The sequence below is a fragment of the Eubalaena glacialis genome, chromosome 3, assembly GCF_028564815.1.
Source record: "Eubalaena glacialis isolate mEubGla1 chromosome 3, mEubGla1.1.hap2.+ XY, whole genome shotgun sequence".
NCBI lineage: Eukaryota > Metazoa > Chordata > Mammalia > Artiodactyla > Balaenidae > Eubalaena > Eubalaena glacialis.
In genome coordinates, this window is record NC_083718.1 from 80,743,700 (window position 1) to 80,761,386 (window position 17,687).

The window sequence follows — 17,687 nt, forward strand, 5'->3', positions numbered from 1 at the left end:
CTCCGCCCCGAACCCCTCGGGGGCCGCAGCCCAGCAAGGCCCTGTCCAAGCTGCTGGACCCCGGGCTCAGTCCTGGGCGGACCCCGCTGCAGTGGCCCCCCCAGTCCGCCCGGGGCGCTGTGGCTGCGGCTGGTCCGGAGGGGGCGGTGAAGCCTTGGGAAGGGGAGGGGAGAGGGGAGTGTTGGAGGCGCCGGAGCCGAGCCCGGACGGCCGGGCGGGCGGGGAGAAGGAGGAGCCGGGGCGGGCTGGCGGGCGGCCGGGTGGCGGCGGCGGCGGCATGGCGGAGCCGAGCGGGGCCGAGACGAGGCCCCCCATTCGGGTCACCGTCAAGACCCCCAAGGACAAGGAGGAAATTGTGATATGCGATCGAGCCTCGGTCAAAGAGGTAGTACGGGTGGCGGGGGTGAGGGTGAGCGTGGAGGAGGGGTCTGCGAAGAGGCGGGTGGCTCTGAGACGGTGGGGCGTACGGGAGGGCCGGGGAGAGGAGGGCAGGGGCCCAGCACGCACTCGGAGGAGCGGAAGGGACGGGCAGGAGGGTAGGGGGCGTCCTGCGGGGGTGGTCTGGGGGAGCGTGGCGCGTGTTGGGGAAGGGAGGCCGGGGGTTTGCCTTGTGGCCTGGGCTGGGGGCGTGGTGGAGAGTGGGAAGAGGACACCTTGCACAGGGAACGGGGAAGGACCCTGGGTTTGAGGGGAGTATTCGTCCCAGTTACTGGTCGGGGTTCGAGGCGCCGAGTCAGAGTGGGGGCCAGGCAAGGAGCTGAGCGGGCGGGAGGCGCAGGTTGGGGGAGAGCTCCGGGCGCCTACTGTGCGCCTCAGAGAACGCTCAGCATTCTCACGCCCGGCCAGGGGGTAGGATTTCCCTCTGCCCGGATGTTTCCTACTCTTTCAAATCGAGGTGGTTACATTTGATTCTCAGCCCCTCTGGGATTTACACAGTGTGCAGTAGGTGCTCAATAAAAATGTGTTGAATGAGTGAATGAGGGAATATTGCCTATGTTCACAACCCCCCTCTGGCTGCTCCAGAATTTCACAGAGGCGGGGCTTAAGATAGGCGTCTGGTTGGAAGGGAGGGATCGGGAAGCTGCCTTTGCTTAACAAGTGCACTCTTTTTACTTAGAGTGTGGGTTTGATTTGGTTGGGTTGATAGAGGTGTTGCTGATAGATTTGAGGAGTCTAACTCTCCCCAAGCCAGCCTTTAGTGCCGTCATTGCCCCTCCCCCACCTTATAAAATGACTACATTCCAGAATTTAAATAATTTTTGCCTGCAAAACTGAATTTGAAATCAGCCCTAATTGAGTGGCCCCATGTGTTTGGTTAAGAACCTGGGCTTTGATGTCAAGACCTGAGTTCCAGTCTGCCCAGAGCAAGTTACCTAACTGCTCTGATCCTCAGTTTTCTCATCTTTAAAATGGAGATAATAATTAACATGTATCTCATGGAACTCTTAACCAGTGAATAGTTAGTGCTGTTATAAATGGGATCTATTTGTTGTAGTTGTTACAAGAACACTGGGAATAAAGAGAGGAAAGAGAAGGCTGAAGGGAGATAGGGCCTGGGCCCAAGGCTGTTGAAGGAGCTGGGATGGAGAGAACTGCCCAGGTAGTATGCTCACAGGGAACTGGGTGGATGGACTGAAGAAGGAGTGGCAGATAGAAGCAAGGGCTTTCTAGGGTGGGAGACCCTGCTGGGGTAGAGCTGAGAGGAGCTTCTCACTGGTCCACCCCCTTGGTTAAGAAAGGAGCTGCTTATTGCAGCTGGAGGGATGCAGTGAGGACTGCTGAAAGGACTTCCCACGACTAGAGGTGGGAGCAAGGGAATGCAGAGGCTTTGAAGAAGAGGCAGGGTCCCTGGTTGGAGGAGCCCAGGCAGCCTCCACAGTGACCTTTGCCTCTTGATCACAGTTCAAAGAGGAAATCTCCCGGAGATTTAAGGCTCAGCAGGATCAGCTGGTCCTGATCTTCGCAGGCAAGATCCTCAAGGATGGGGACACACTGAACCAGCATGGGATCAAGGATGGGCTCACTGTCCATCTGGTCATCAAGACCCCTCAGAAGTAAGTTCAGGAGAGGAGCAGGTCCAGCTTCGGACTGGGCACATTTTTCCCCATCTGATACTTTCTCACCCATTGTTCAACTGTACATCTAAGGCCTATGCCAAGGCCCAGGAAGGTGGCTCTTGGATGGATTGTCAGGAAGCCCTGTGATCTCATCTGCAGGGGAAGGGAACCTGATTTACCTCTCCCTGAATACCCTAAAGATAGAGGATACTCGCTCCTCTCTTCCTCTGTCTGATTTACTGACTGCCCCCAGCATGACCCTGCCCCAGCCTCAGGGTTGCTTAGGAGGTGGCTTGGGTTAAGGCTGTACCTGCACAGCAAACATAGAAATCAGTGTCTTCCCTTTTGTGTTCACTTCAACTAGGATTTTTCTTTCTGTCCTCAGGGTTCAAGATCCGGCTACTGCCACTGCTTCTTCCCCTTCCACTCCAGACCCAGCCTCAGCGCCCTCCACCACGCCTGCTTCACCTGCCACTTCTGCCCAGCCCTCCACTTCTGGCAGTGCCACTTCGGATGCTGGCAGTGGAAGCCGAAGGAGCAGTGGGGGGGGTACATCCCCAGGGACTGGGGAGGGACCTCCCAGTGCCACTGCATCCATACTCTGTAAGCCTTTAGGGTGGAAGGCACTGTCCTGTTTTGGGCTGTGGAGTGGGGGAGAGCCAAGAAGAGGGGAAAATATGGTCCCTGCTCCTGGTTTGATGGGGACTGGGGACTCCTGGACATAGGGGTCCAGACATTTGTACTTGAGCCAAGAGGGGGAAGAAACCAGTTTGTGAGGGCTTCCCAGAAGGGGAGAGCATGGCAAAATGTTAAGAGTGAGGGGAGAAATGGGGCTGGGGATGTGGAGAACCCTGGGTAAAGATATTGGAGTTTGGGAAAAAGGTGGGTCCAACAGTAGCCAGTTGGGGAATATTTATTTGCTCATTCAGTAGGCCATCCCTGGTTACCCTCCCTGTGCTCAGTATTGTGCCTGCCTGTCAGCCTCGGCCATCAAAGAGGTCTCAGTCTAGTAGGCTCACATCTCTTTGCCAGCAGTGGATCAGGGCTGGGGCTGTGGAAGTGATTGGAAAAGGGAGATGTGAGAAGCAGAAGGGGCCCATCCTGGAGACCTGACTTCAGTGGCTCTGGCCAGGTAGGGGAAGAGTCTTGTGACAGACTGTGACCCTGCCCCCTCCCCCCAGCTGGCTTTGGGGGCATCCTGGGCCTGGGCAGCCTGGGCCTGGGCTCTGCCAACTTCATGGAGCTGCAGCAGCAGATGCAGAGGCAGCTGATGTCCAATCCTGAGATGCTGTCGCAGATCATGGAGAACCCCCTGGTCCAGGACATGATGTCTAACCCCGACCTGATGCGCCACATGATCATGGCCAACCCCCAGATGCAGCAGCTGATGGAGCGGAACCCCGAGATCAGCCACATGCTCAACAACCCTGAGCTCATGAGGCAGGTGGGTCTGAGAGAAGGTTGGGATTGTGGAGGACACCTGGTGCCCAGCTGTGCCCTGCCTGGCCTTTTCCCACCTTGTCCTACCTTGACTTGTTCATTCATTCATTCATTCAGCAGCCATGTTTTGAGCCCTGGGGTTACAGTGATGAAAAGACATAGGCCTAGCTTTCCAGGAACTTCTGGTCTCAAAGGGAAGTGGGACAAGTAAGCAGGCAGTTACAATAAAGTGTGGTCGGTGCTATTATAGAGATAGTCACAGTATCCCCTAGAAGCACACAGAAGGGCTCCTGATCCTACCTGGGGCTCAGAGGAGGCCCTAAAGGAAGTGTCACCCAAGCAGAGACCCAAAAGAGGAAGAATGAACCAGAGGAAGAAAAAGAGAAGAGTATTCAGGGCTGAGGGACAGCAAGTACAAAGGCCTGGGAATGAAAGATAATAGGAGGATTGGGGAGCATTGTGTCTGGACGGGGCCTGGTGGGTAAGGGAGACCCAGGGGAGGTGGTTTGGTGTTGGTCTTTGGGAGCTCCATCTCGTGGCCATCCACCAGGGGATGGGACGAGGGTAGACGATCTCAGCAGAGCTGTGGACACTAGTGCTAGACTCACCAGAAGATAGGTTCCAGAAGGGCAAGGATTTGCAAGTGTTTTGTTCACTGCCTAGAACAGTGCCTGGTATACAGTAGTCACTCAGTAAATACTTATTAAATGAACGAATTGTGGGATAAGAGATCAGAATCTTATCATAGACATAAAAGTGTCTTAGAAGAGGCAAGTGTGGAGCAAATTTGGGAAGAAGGACAGGGAAGGCATTCCAAGTTGGATGGGAACAAGAAGCAGCTATGCTCATTTTATCTGTTATGTACTGCTGTCCCCTAGAGCTGACATAGGTCACCCCCTCCTTATTGAAAGTGAGCCATTTGTTCCCAAGAGAAAGCCCCCATCCTGTTTCTCAAGATTCAGTGAGGCCAAAGACCTGGGGTGAGATCTAGAAGGTGTTGGTAGCATTGTCCCAGCTTGAATCCCTTCCCTCCCCAACTTGTCATTTACCAGAAGCCATAGTTTGGTCTCGGTCAGACAGACCAATCTGGCCTTGAGCCCTGTCTCCACCACTAACTGGCTGTGTGTCCCAGGCAGTGAGTCCCTGAGCCTATTTTCTCATCTGCTAAATAGGGACAGAAATACCTACACGGGATGGTTATTGTGGGTATTAAATGATTTGAATTCTGTAAAGTACTTAGCCCAGTGCCTGTATGTCGTAACTGCTCAGTAGATGTTAATTTTCTCTTTTGCTTCTTCTTCTTTCTCATATCCTTTCTTATTCAACTTCCTTGTGCTCCCTGACACTTCTCTGGATCCTCTGAACCTGAGGGAGGGAAGCTGCTGCCCTCACCCCATCTGGGATCATTGTACCCCCAAAAGTCAACCAGAATACCCATAGGGAGGCAGGGTTAGAGCCAAGGTGATAGTAGAGGAAGGAAGTCCAGTTCACCCTACTCCCTGCCACTATGGGTCAGTTCCTAGGCCCTGGACCCTGGTCCTGATGCAGACCTCCTCATCAGGGCCCACTCTTTTCCAAGCTTGGTGATCCCCTGGTTCCAGGGCCATTCTCTCTCTTTCCCTTTTCCACCAGACGATGGAGCTTGCTCGGAATCCAGCCATGATGCAGGAGATGATGCGGAACCAGGACCGGGCCCTAAGCAACCTGGAGAGCATCCCTGGAGGGTATAATGCCCTCCGCCGCATGTACACGGACATCCAGGAGCCCATGTTTAGTGCTGCCCGGGAACAGGTGGGGCCAGGGGCTGGGCTGTGGGAGGGCAGTCTGGACTCAGGATTACCTACCCCAGATCCAGGCAAGACTGAGGTGCTGTCTGCTCCTCTTTCCTTCCCTAGCCCCCTGAGGGTGGGCCTTGGCTTAAAAGTGGTTCTCACGCTGCATAGCCAGGGATGGTCCAACTTGGCATGGGACTGAGGCACTAGGGCAGAAGATAGCAGAGTTCCCTAGGGAAGTGGGCGAAGGGTAGTATCCAAGGGATTTGACATTGTTCTGACAAACTTCTTGCACCAAGGGCTCAAAGGTTGTGGGGCAGGCCTGGGGTCAAACAGCCAGCCCTAGCACAGTGTGTCTCAAGTGTGGTCCACAGATCACCTGCATCAGAATCACCTGGGGATCTTGTTAACCATGAGATTCCTGGTCCCCACCTTTGAGCTACTTATTGAATCAATCTCTGGAATCAAGTCCTGGGAATACGCACTTTAAAAAAGGCTTTAAGAATTCTTTCCAAATATACAAAAAGTATAGCATTCTCTTGTACCCTTGTGGCCCTAAAATGTTGCCATATATAGTTTCAGTGCCTTTTTGGGTTCTTTTTTTAAAGTTTAGCTTACACTAAGTACATTATACATTTACCTGTTTCAAAACTCAAAAGTTACACAAAGTAAACAAAAGGGTATTTAAAAAGTATAGAAAGGTATACAAGCTCAACAAAAGTATACACAAGGGATCCTGCTATTTCCATCTCCCAGCCACCTCTTTTCCACCCCAGAGTTAACAAATGTTGTTAGTGTTTTGTATGTTTTCCTAGACGTATTAAACATTAGCAAATAAGATATTACACATAGAATTGCAGCCTTCACATACCCCTCCCCCATCTTATACCTCTCTTTCCCTCTCCGGAGCTAACTACCACCCTGAAGTTGGTGTTTGTCATTTCAATTCTTTTATTACCTATGTATGAATCCATAAACAATCTGTGGCCTCGTTTTGCATATTTTCAACCTTATAGAAGTGGTATCATGCTGTTCATAAAATTTCAAACTTGTTTTTTAAAAAACATCTAAAAATGTTTTATTGAAGAATAATATAGTTGCAGAAAGGTGCACATATCATAAGCATACAGCTGGATGGACTTTCACAGACTGAACGCCCCGCCATCCCCAACCAGTGCCCAAGTGGGAGGGTGGGGCCTCACATTCCTTCTTCCTTGTGGAAAGGAAAAAGCACCATATCCTGAGTGGCCCGTGCTATCCCAACGGATTCCTTGTTCATGCCGTCTCTGCCCTACACCAAGTCTCCACAGATGAGTGTGCCTTGTTGACCCTGTCCCTACGATGATGCCACATTGTCTTAATTAAGTCTGGGCATCAGGTAGGGTGAACCTCCCCTCCCCCCTTCCAGCTTATTCTTCACCATCATCTTGGTTATTCTTGGCATTGCTCTTTCATATTTTAGAAAGTGCTATAGGGATCAACTGTGAGTTTTTAAAGAAATTAATTTAAGTTTTATTTTATTTAAGTATTTAATTTAAAAATGTATATCAAAGTAATGTATGTACCTGGTTAAAAAAAAATTCAAGTAGTTGAGCAAGGCTTTATGACAAGCACCCAGCTAATTCTGATGTACTCTAAGGTGTGTGAACCGCTGGTTCAGCTAAAAGAACATAACGTTTGGCATCAACAAACCTGGATTCAAATACCTGCTCCATCATACTTCAGTGGTGTGATCTTAAGTGAGTTGCTTAACCTCCCTGAGTCTTCACTTCCTCATCTGCAAAATGGAGACAATGTGTTATAGCAGTATTCTCAATCATTTTGGTCTCTGGACCCCTTTATTTATTTTTTGTTTAACTTAAAAAAAAAAATTTTTTTTTTTTTTTTTGGCCACACCGTGTGGAATGCGGGGGTCTTAGTTCCCCAACCAGGGATTGAACCCGAGCCCCCTGCAGTGGAAGCTCGGAGTCCTAACCACTAGACCGCCAGGGAATTCCCCTCTGAACCCCTTTATACACTTAAAAATTATTGAGGACCCCAAAAGCTTTTGTTTTTGTGGGTTAGGCCTATTGATATTCACTGCATCTGAAATTAAAACTGAGAAGTAAAACAAAATTTATTTATTAACTCATTTAAAAATAACAATAAATCCATTATACATTAACATAAATAGCATATTCTTTTGAAAAATAACTTTATTTTCCAAAACAAAACTTTAGAGGAAAGAATGGCCTTGTTTGACTTTTTTGCTGCTCTCTTGAATGTCTGGCTTACTACAAGACAGCTGGATTCTCAGATCTGCTTCTGCATTCAGTCCGTTGCAATGTCACATGTTACGTAGCCTTTGGAAAACTCCACTGAATACTTATGAGAGAATGAGAGTGAAAAAGGCAAATAACATCTTAGGATTATAAAAATGGTTTTTAAACCTTGCAGGGGTCCTAGGACCACACTTTGAGAACTGGTGTATTAGAGGGATATTGTAAACATTAGAATAAATGGGTCAGGCACATAGTAGGTGCTCAATAAATGGCAGCTATTATCACTTTTGGGAGTTCAGGGAAAGAAATTCAGGCCTTAGGGTGTATGGGGAAGAGCAAAGCAGGACCCAGAACTAGGTGGGTTTGGGTGCTAGGCAAGTTACCTGAACAGGAAATCTGAAACGTTGACAAAGACTGAAACTGGTGCATGAACCCTGGCCTGCAAGCCCTGTTACCTGAACAGGCATCTGGTAGGGTGAAGGAACCACAGCTCAGAGCAGGAGAGTCCTTGGTCAGCCCTGGTCCCCATGACCCACTTCGAATAAACAGGAAAAGTGACTGGATACGAAACTCCATGGTGGGGAGGGGCTGAGGCTGCTCAGGCACCTCCTATGTGGGTGTTGGCGGGTCCAGAGGGAGGACATGTGGGTGCTGCCGTGGGCAGCCCACCATATGGTGGGGTGCAGACCCTGAGACGATCCTGGATAACATAGTTGGGGGCCTGGTGCTGAGGGGGACTGTTTAGCTGAAGCAGCCAGTCTGAGGAGATAGGCTGTGGGGAGGGAGGGGAAGGAGGAGATTACATGGAGAAGCAACAGAAGGAGGAGAAGACCTAGGGAGGTGTGCTTAGCCGGAGGTGTGCCCACTAAGGGGCTCCATTTTGGTGTGCCTGGATGGACAGAATGCCACATGGGGGACCTGGGGGTGAGGGAGAGGGTTCGGTGGAGTTAGTCTTAGACCAGGGTGGCTGGAAAAGGGAGAGCTAGAGGCAGATCGGGGTGGAAGTAGAGAGCCAGCTCCCATCAGGCCAATAATTACCTATTGAGCACCTACTAGTGTCAGGGGCCAGGGGTGCAAAGGTGAATCTGACATTGTCTCTGCCCCTTAAGAGCTAAGGAAAACAAATATCTCACTACACAATGGGAAAGGTGTGTGTAAAGTATTGATACTGTAGAGCACAGAGGAGATTAGATACCAAATATTTAGAGCCACCAGGGGAGATGTGACGTTTCCAGTTATCTGAGGGGTTCAGTTATCCAGTCATCAGCATCAGGCAGCTCCCACCCTGCAGGATGAGGGTGAAGTTGCCCATTGTGGGGCTAGAAATTTACCTGAGGACCTCCAAGGTTTTAGATCTCTCTCCCTTTCCTGGGGAAGGGGAGGCTATTAGGTGAGAAGAAAGAAAGGGCCTAGCCCTTATCCCTGATTTGTTTCAGTCCTTAACCCAAAACCTTTCCCTCCTCCCAGTTTGGCAACAATCCCTTCTCTTCCCTGGCCGGGAACTCCGACAGCTCATCCTCCCAGCCTCTGCGGACTGAGAATCGAGAGCCCCTCCCTAACCCCTGGAGCCCCTCGCCCCCCACCTCCCAGGCCCCCGGGTCCGGTGGGGAGGGCACCGGAGGATCGGGGACCAGCCAGGTGCACCCGACAGTCTCGAACCCCTTTGGGATCAATGCGGCTAGCCTGGGGTCAGGTATGTCCTAGGGTGGAAGGAGCTTAGTGGGGTCACCAGGGCAGTCCCTCTGCCCCAGGACTGAATGGGGTTCACACTGCTCCAGAATATTGAAGACAGAGGTGAGACTGTATTGAAGCCACAGAGGGGGCTCTGTAGCCTGGAGTAGTGGCTCGGCCCCTCAGGGTAAGGGTTGATTCTGGCCCTGTCCTGATGTCCCTAGGAGTGACCTAAGTAAAGGCTCATGAGTAAACCAGGCCCCACTTCCGAAGCTCTTTCAACACTGCTGGTACTATCCAGAGTAAATGGGTCAGACTGGGAATGGGGTGTGGGAGAGGAATCAGGGGGCAGGTAGATGTGGGCTGGGGGAGAGGGATGTGCAGAGCTGCCTTGTACAGAAGTGCAGGTTATGCACTGCACAACCCTGGGAGATGCCCCATTTGTCTGGACTATGACGATACATATGGCTCTAGGGATGTGTGGTAGATGCTCTGGTTTCTCTGTACCCTGGGGAGCATCTTGATTGGAAAAGTCCCTTCCCCTCTATGTGCTTATTTCATAAATAAGGCATTTGAACCTGATCCATGGTTTTAAAATTGTACTTTTGAGTCTTGAGGGCTCTGGCCCATCTCCAGGATGAGGGAAGACCAAAAGCGAAAGGCTCCAGGCCTCCTGCCCCAGCTCCAACCAGACCACTGACATACTTGGTTTCCAAGTGAGATTTGGTTTGAGGAAAGGGTCTCTGCTGCTAAGACAAGTTTGAAAACCATTGAACTGGATGATCTTTAGTCAAATCCTTTCCAACTCTGACATCTGACCTGTGGCAGGAACAGTCCAGAGGGGCATGAATCAGACCTAGTTTGCAACTGGCTTGTCCTTAGCAGAGTAGTTGGGGAAGGGGCCAGGACAAAGCCGGGCGAGATGACCTCGGAGTCAAGAGAGACTTGGACCCACGCCCCAGTACTTGGGTGCCCATTTTACCGTTGCCTTTCTGAGTTTTGTAACCACTCAGTGCCTGAAGTAATGTAGATTGAAGTGAGGCATCTGGTTTCCATCTGGACCCCTTTTCTCTGTTTTTTCCTTCTTGTCCTAGGGATGTTCAACAGCCCGGAAATGCAGGCCCTCCTCCAGCAGATCTCTGAGAACCCCCAGCTGATGCAGAATGTGATCTCAGCCCCCTACATGCGCAGCATGATGCAAACGCTTGCCCAGAACCCCGACTTTGCTGCTCAGGTATGGAACTGGCACGAGCGGAGTGTATTGGGGGCTGTTGCTTGTGATGATCAAAACACTCTGGAGCCAGACTGCCTGGGTTTCTGTATTGAGCTCTGCCACTTCCTAGCTGTGTGAGCCAAGCAAGTTATTTAACCCCAGTTTCCTCATCTGTAAAATGGTAATAACAATAGTTCCTGCCTCAGAGAGTTGTGAGGGTTGAGTTAATACCATAAAGTGTTTAGAACATGGCATGGCATGTAGTAAGCCCTACGTACTCGGAAATGTTAGCTATCATCATCCTCGTCAGACCGGCTCCTGACTCGTCCTCGTCCAGAGTATAGTTCCATTTCCTCTCACTGTCCCACTTAGGCCTTCAGGATACTTTGAGAGCCTTGGAAAAGCTGGCCAGATTTCCTGCAGTGGAGGGGGTGCCAAGGGAGATGAGGCCGTGGGGGCATTCTGGGGGTGGGTAGGCCCAGGCCTCCCCTACTGCCTTCACCCTGGCAGATGATGGTGAACGTGCCGCTCTTCGCGGGGAACCCCCAGCTGCAGGAGCAGCTCCGCCTGCAGCTCCCAGTCTTCCTGCAGCAGGTGAGTGAGGAGCCTAGATGGGCAGAGGTTGAGGGCCGGGGTGGACCCCAAGGCCCAATGGGTGGAACTTAAAGGAGGGGCCGCGCTTGGCTCTGGACTCAGGGTCTAGGCTGCCTCCTGTGTCCTGGCACCTCCTGTTGCCTTTCTCTGCTGTTTCCCACCAGATGCAGAATCCGGAGTCACTCTCCATTCTTACCAATCCCCGAGCCATGCAGGCGCTGCTGCAGATCCAGCAGGGACTGCAGACCTTGCAGACCGAGGCCCCTGGACTGGTACCCAGGTGAGGGTCGGTGGCAGGTGGGCAGCAAGGTTCTGGCTACTCCTCCCCCTCAACCCCTTTCTCTGCCACTCTCTGAGCAGCCCTTGTGTCTCTGAGGGTGTGTTTCCCTGTTCCTTCCAACTACTTTTCCTTCTGGATCTCACATTGCCATCCCTTTCTCAGAGGCCATCTCCCACCTCTTGGTCTCTCCTGCCTGCAGCCTTGGCTCTTTTGGGATGTCCCGGACCCCAGCCTCCTCTGCAGGCAGCAACGCTGGGTCTGCGCCTGAGGCCCCCACCTCCTTGCCAGCCCCGCCAGCCACATCCTCTCCAACAGGGGCCTCCAGTGCTCAGCAGCAGCTCATGCAGCAGATGATCCAGCTTTTGGCTGGAAGTGGAAACTCACAGGTACATGGGGCAGCGGGGCTGGTGCTGGGACCCTGCAGTGTTAAGGGTGGCAGTAGAATGGAGACAGCAGAGCAGGCTTCGGAGTCAGCCAGACCTGGCTTTAGTTCCTGGTCTGCTACTTTCTAGCCTTGGGCAAGTTACCGATCTTCCGTAAGTTTAGTTTCCACAGCTGTGAAATGGAGATGAGACTAGTAATGGCGCTTACTGGGTCAGCTGGGTACTGGTCTATGTGCCTTATGTATAAGAGCTCATTTACTTTATTCTCCACAACAGCCTTGCCAGGAAGCTATTATTATTACTTCTGTGTTACAAAAGGGGAAAACTAAAGCCCAGAGAGGTTAAGTGGCTTGCTCAGAGTCACATATCTAGTAAGTAATGGAGCTAAAATTCAAACTGAGGCATGCTGGCTCCAGAATTTACACTTTAACTACTGTTACACGATTTCTGCTTATATCAGAGGACCCTTTTGATAATTAAAGTAGCCTCCCTCTCTGAGACAAGAGAGGAGGATTCTGGGAGGTGAGGTGACCAGAGCCCTGGGCCACATAGTCAAGGCCTGGGGTTTGGGGGAGGAGCAGGGATGAGCCCCTTAACCCTTCTGTGGCCTCTGTGACTCATCTGGGAAAAGCCTTTCAACAGGAACATAAGTGTGCCCAGCTCTGTGCAAGGCACTGAGGGGGCTGGATGAAGGGATCCCCAAGGCCCAGTCCAGCTTAAATTGTGTGGACCGTGATGAAAAACAGCACAGAGCATTGGAAACGGCTCTTGTACTGCGTGTTGGGGGCCTCTGTGATTGCTGGGCTCCTTCCAGCTCTGAGTCTTCTGTTCATGATCTAGGCTAGTGCCTCCTGAACATGCCTTGGGGAAAACATTTCCAGGAGATGTTTATAGGAGTGTCAAAAACGAAAAGCCTTCTCTTTCGTAAATAACCGTGTTTGTTGATTGGTTAAACACAATTAACAGGTTCTTGCTTTCCTGGGGCCCTTCTCTGACCTTTAATATGGCCGTGTGTGTGATGACTGCCAGGAAGGAGGGGGTTTGGAGGTGGTATTTATCAACCACAGAACATTTGGCTTTTGGATTGCCTGTTAACATCTCCAGAGTGTTGATGGAAAGCAGTTGGGAATATCGGCTGATCTAGGCCTACCTATTACTTCGAAATCTTAAGAGAGATGCCCCCTGCCTTATGATGATACAGTTGTTTAGTGACTTGGGACGCCGGCTCCTTGGCCTCTGTTTGCAGCTCACCGACCCCTGCCCCATTGGTTGACTCTGAGGATGTCTTCTCACCATTATAAACGCTCAGAATCAGATAGGCCCCCTGGGGTTGGTCCTGTGCCCGCTTCAAAAGGCCTGTCCCCTCCAGGTGCAGACGCCAGAAGTGAGATTTCAGCAGCAGCTGGAGCAGCTCAACTCCATGGGCTTCATCAATCGTGAGGCCAACCTGCAGGCCCTGATCGCCACAGGAGGGGACATCAACGCAGCTATCGAGAGACTCCTGGGCTCTCAGCTGTCCTAATCCCTCGGCCCGTGCCTCCTGCCTCTCCCGTCCCTCGATGCCAGCGTTTGGTTCCGACCCTCTGCGGCTTGTCATCCCTTCTGTCTTCTCCCTTGTCCTCTCCAGACGGCAGGGTGACTTTAGAGGCATGGGCCCCAGCCCCGTAGCTCTGAGAATTCCAGTTTTACTTCTGCACCTCTTGTAGAACCTTCTCTCCTGGTCCTGCTCTAGCAGAGCTATTTAAACAGTTCTCACAGTTTTGTTGATTGGCCCCTCCTCCTTGGCCCTCCCCCGCTTCACCCTTGCAACCTTCAAACTTCTCAGTGGCAGTGCAGAGCTGAAGGAGGAACCGACTCTCTGCTTTACTGGAACAGGGTCTTCCGTCTGTACCACTAGGGTTTTGCTTGTCTTATGTTTACTTTTGGTAACTCTTCCTTCTTTCTCTCCCCCATCCCCTCCCACCTCCAGCCTAACCAATGCTAGACTTCCATGCTCTGAAAGAGGGGCAGGTGAAACAGGCTGTGATTTTCCTCCTCACCCCCTGTTCTGTTCACTTCACCCAGCACTTTTTCATGGGGTCTGTTGGGACTTCCAGAGGAAGGAAGATGCCTGTTCTCCCTGTCTGAAGGGAGAGGTGAGACACAGCCCTCTGGAGCACGGATTAACAGGCCCTGGACCAGCCCAATGAGGGGAGGAGGGAATGAGATTTTCTGGAGGAAGGGAATCGGGGAAAGAGCCTGAGTAGAGGACTTGGAAGTTGGAATGACAGTTAGGGAATAGAAGCACTAATAGTTCTTTTAGGCCGGAGAGTCCAGGCTCAGGCCTGGCAAAGGAGACTTAAGAGATGTTAACGGAATTTGAGTGGAAGAAAAGGGCTCAATGAAGCTAAACAATACGGCTCACAGGGGGTTATGTTGGTTCCATTTCCGCAAACACACATGCTTATATATATACACACACATTTCCATGAACCCAGGACCTGTCTGTGTCTCCAGGTACCAGTAATTTAAGCTCCCCTCAAAAGACATGAAGAGGATTGGGGTCTGTCTTAGCAGTGGGTGTGTGTGTGGGGGTGGGTGCATGAATGCATGCACGCACACATGTGCATGTGAGTTGAGTGGGAGGGTGGATCCCTTGTTGATTTCTGGTTTGGAGTTTTCTCCCACCAGAGAAAAGTAGGCAAAAGGGCCAGTCTAGGTCAGGAATAAATACAGCCTGGAGAGCTAGATCCCCTGGGTTTCTGGATGCTGGGTAACCCAAGGGTAGTGTGGGTACCTCTTCTGAAGCTGTCAGGGCTGTGACCAGCACCCTTATTACCCCTCCCCTCATTGCTTCGGGGAATAGTAGGGGAGGAGTCTTTCCCTCTAGAACCCCTGGCCTTTGGCGTCTTAGCTCCTGCCCTTTGAGTTTTCACTGTTTCCCTCCAGGCCAGAAAGTTCTATTTGAGGAAGGAAAGGAGAGGGCAGCAATGATGCCTTTGATCTGGAATTGGACATTGCTCTATTGGAGCACAGAGGAGGCGCATATCACCTCCTCTCTCTGCTACTTAGCCCAGCTGCTCGGAGGACCCATTGCTGGGAATATGGAGGCAAGAGGAACAGAATTTTCTCCAAGTGGGAAAGGGTCCCAAGCAGTCCAGAGAGGATGTCTGTGTGGCTTTCCCTCCCTACCTCCCCCAACTCCCACACTGGCCTTTGTAAATAAATGGTGTGGTCTTTGTTGTGAGGGTGTCTTGGTGTTTGTTTTCTGGGGGAGAGGAGGCTGGCTGAAGACAACTTCTTGGTTTTAGAGGGCTTTTGTAAAGTGGGATCTAGAGGAATTTGAAGTTGGGTTCGGTTACCACAGGTGTTCAGAAACATCGAAGATAAAGGGATAACTGATCGTGGGGATATCTATAATCTGTAGTTTAGGAATGGGAAGGATTGCTTTCTTCCACTCCCCATCGCCAGACCATAAGTTATCAGATCCCACCCCTGCTCCCCCATAGGTCAGGGCTGGGAGAAGAATGTATGAAAGGTGCCGGGAATATGGCTAAGTCCTTACTTCCATCCTCTGATCTTTTGGCAAGTCTGCCGTCTCCTTACCCCAGGGAAAAAGGTCAAAACAAGAGAAACCCTTGTATCCAGATCTAATGCAAGTGGAGTTTAACAGTTATTAGTCTTGAGCTCTGAGGCTAAACCTAGCTCTACCACTAAATACGTGAATTTAAGGAAGTCTTTTCATATGTATTCGGTTTTATCTTTTGTGTAGTGAGGTTATGGATTAGAGCTCTGTGATATCGGAATAAAGCGGGTGGGAGGTTCCACTTCTGATAGTGGTAGGCTGAATGTTTCAGACCAGCACTCTCAGAAATTTTAAATATGAAAACTATCAAAAAATCAAAGGGCTAACAAGATTGGCTGGGAATCCAGAGAGAAAAGAAGGCCCTAAAGGCTGTCTTTGCCCAGGGGGCTTTTCCAGTTGGGAAAAGGCTGCTGAGAGGCTGAGCTGTGGTTTTGAGGGCCTTGAAGGATTAGGAGCTAGAGGAACAAAAAATTGGAATCTGGGGACAGCTAAAGATAGGGATGCTGGTAAAGATCCACTTGGACTAGGAACCCCTAAGGACGAATCAGGAGTAAACCAGTCCTCATATTCTGCAGCCTAGTGTCCCAACATTCTGGGTGGTCCAGAAATTCTCAAGTCTCAAACTTGGAATAAGATGATCCCAGATTGCTAGCATCTCCAGATGCTTGGTAGAAGCAAGCAGAAATCTCAAGGAACTTAACAACAACCTAGACCTCAAAAGTATTGTAATTAATAATTTTTCAAATATAACATCAGCCACAATAAGAATTAGTCAATTAGTCGAGCTCTTGAAGAAATAAGGCAATGAAAACGAAAGCAAACAAATGACAGACCAAAAAAAAAAAAAAAAAAGGAAATGACAGACAACAAATAGACAATTCCATATATTGGAGTTATACAGAAATGAAAACAACTGCTTAGTATTTCAAGAAGATAAAAGCGAGGCTTGGAAATTTCAGCGGAGACAGACCTGAAACTACACAAACAGACATAGCACAATTGGAAAAGGACCAAATAGAAATTTTAGCTAGAAAAATAAAATAAATGAAATTAAGGTCTCAATAGATGGGTTTAATAGCAGATTAGACATAGCTAAGGAGAGAATTGGTCGATTATAGAAACAGAATGAACTTGGAAAAATAAGAGGATGGAAAATACAGAAGAGACAGTAAGTTGGGCTAAATTATGCTTAATTGGAGTCCAAGGAGAAGAGAGAAAGGGGAAAAAGCAATCTGAAGAAATAGTGTCAGAATTATCTATAACTGATGAAAACCATCAAGTCACAGATTCAGGAAGCCCAATGAATTAAACTTGCACTCTGCAAAAAGGCAAAAGCAAAAAGAAAATATTTTAAAGCACCTAAGGAATAAAGATGGTTTATCCTCAAAGGAGCAACAGACTACTACTTACATCTCAACAGCGAAACTGGAAGACAGAGGAGGGAATGCTATCTTCCCTATGCTTAAAGAAGGTAGCTGCCCAGTGAAAATATCTTTCAAAACTGAAAGTAAAATAAAGATATTTTCAGACCAAAACAGTCCACCACCAGCAGTCTCACATTAAGGGAAATTCCAAAGGGTAATTAATCTTCAGTCATAATAAAAAGGAAAAAAAAAATAAAAGGAAGAACAATGAAAGTGGTAATTATGTATGTAAATCTAAGTAAACATTGACTATAAAACAAAAATGATAATGTCTCATGGTGTTAAAATGTATAGACAAGGAATTAAAGTGCGTGACACACCAGCATAGGAGTCAGAAAGGCGGTGGTAAATGGAGTTGGAGTATACTAAGGTCTGCATTGTGCTGGTAGAAAGTAAAGTGTCAGTTAATGTTAGGCGTTGGTAAGACAAGGAGGAATGTTTTGCTAAACCACTAAATAGAAAAACAATGTATAACTACCAAACTAATACGGGGGAAAATAAGATAAAAATTACCTTTCAAAAACAAGACAAGGGGAAAAAAACAACCAAACATGTCAAGAAGTACAAGAGATTTTCTAGGATGGTGAGACTATATGATCCTGTAATGTTGGATACCCAACAATATGCATTTGCCAAAATCCATAGACCTTTACTACACAAAGAGTAAACATTAATATATGCAAACTAAAAAAAAACATATAGGACTTCCCTGGTGGTCCAGGGGTTAAGACTCTGAGCTTCCACTGCAGGGGGCTCGGGTTCAATCTCTGGTCGGGAATGTTCCACATGCTGCGTGGTGAGGCCAAAAAAAAAAAAGGGAAGTCAGGGGATCCCAGGATGAAATGAAGAATGTAACCAGAGAATCTAACTATACTACAAATGTATGGAATAACTTCACTGAAGGATGGGTGGTAAGTTATTACCTAAGTAACTTGGAAATTAGTGGAATCTATAAGACTAAAGGCAAATGAAACTATACATAAGCAGGGTACTCTGGTTGATGCAGTTGATCAGATATCTAGTTGAT

The 17,687-nt window shown here is 49.5% G+C and overlaps 1 protein-coding gene across 1 annotated transcript; it reads left to right on the forward strand.

Moving 5' to 3' along the window:
• The first annotated feature begins 245 nt into the window (after window positions 1-245).
• On the forward strand, window positions 246-14,897 carry UBQLN4 (ubiquilin 4). The gene is made up of 11 exons (XM_061183314.1): window positions 246-385; window positions 1,903-2,054; window positions 2,443-2,660; window positions 3,239-3,501; window positions 5,130-5,288; window positions 8,998-9,223; window positions 10,296-10,435; window positions 10,925-11,008; window positions 11,173-11,288; window positions 11,488-11,674; window positions 13,041-14,897. The coding sequence occupies exons 1-11, from the start codon at window positions 278-280 to the stop codon at window positions 13,191-13,193; spliced, it is 1,806 nt and encodes a 601-aa protein (XP_061039297.1). The 5' UTR covers window positions 246-277; the 3' UTR covers window positions 13,194-14,897.
• Window positions 14,898-17,687: the final 2,790 nt, after the last annotated feature.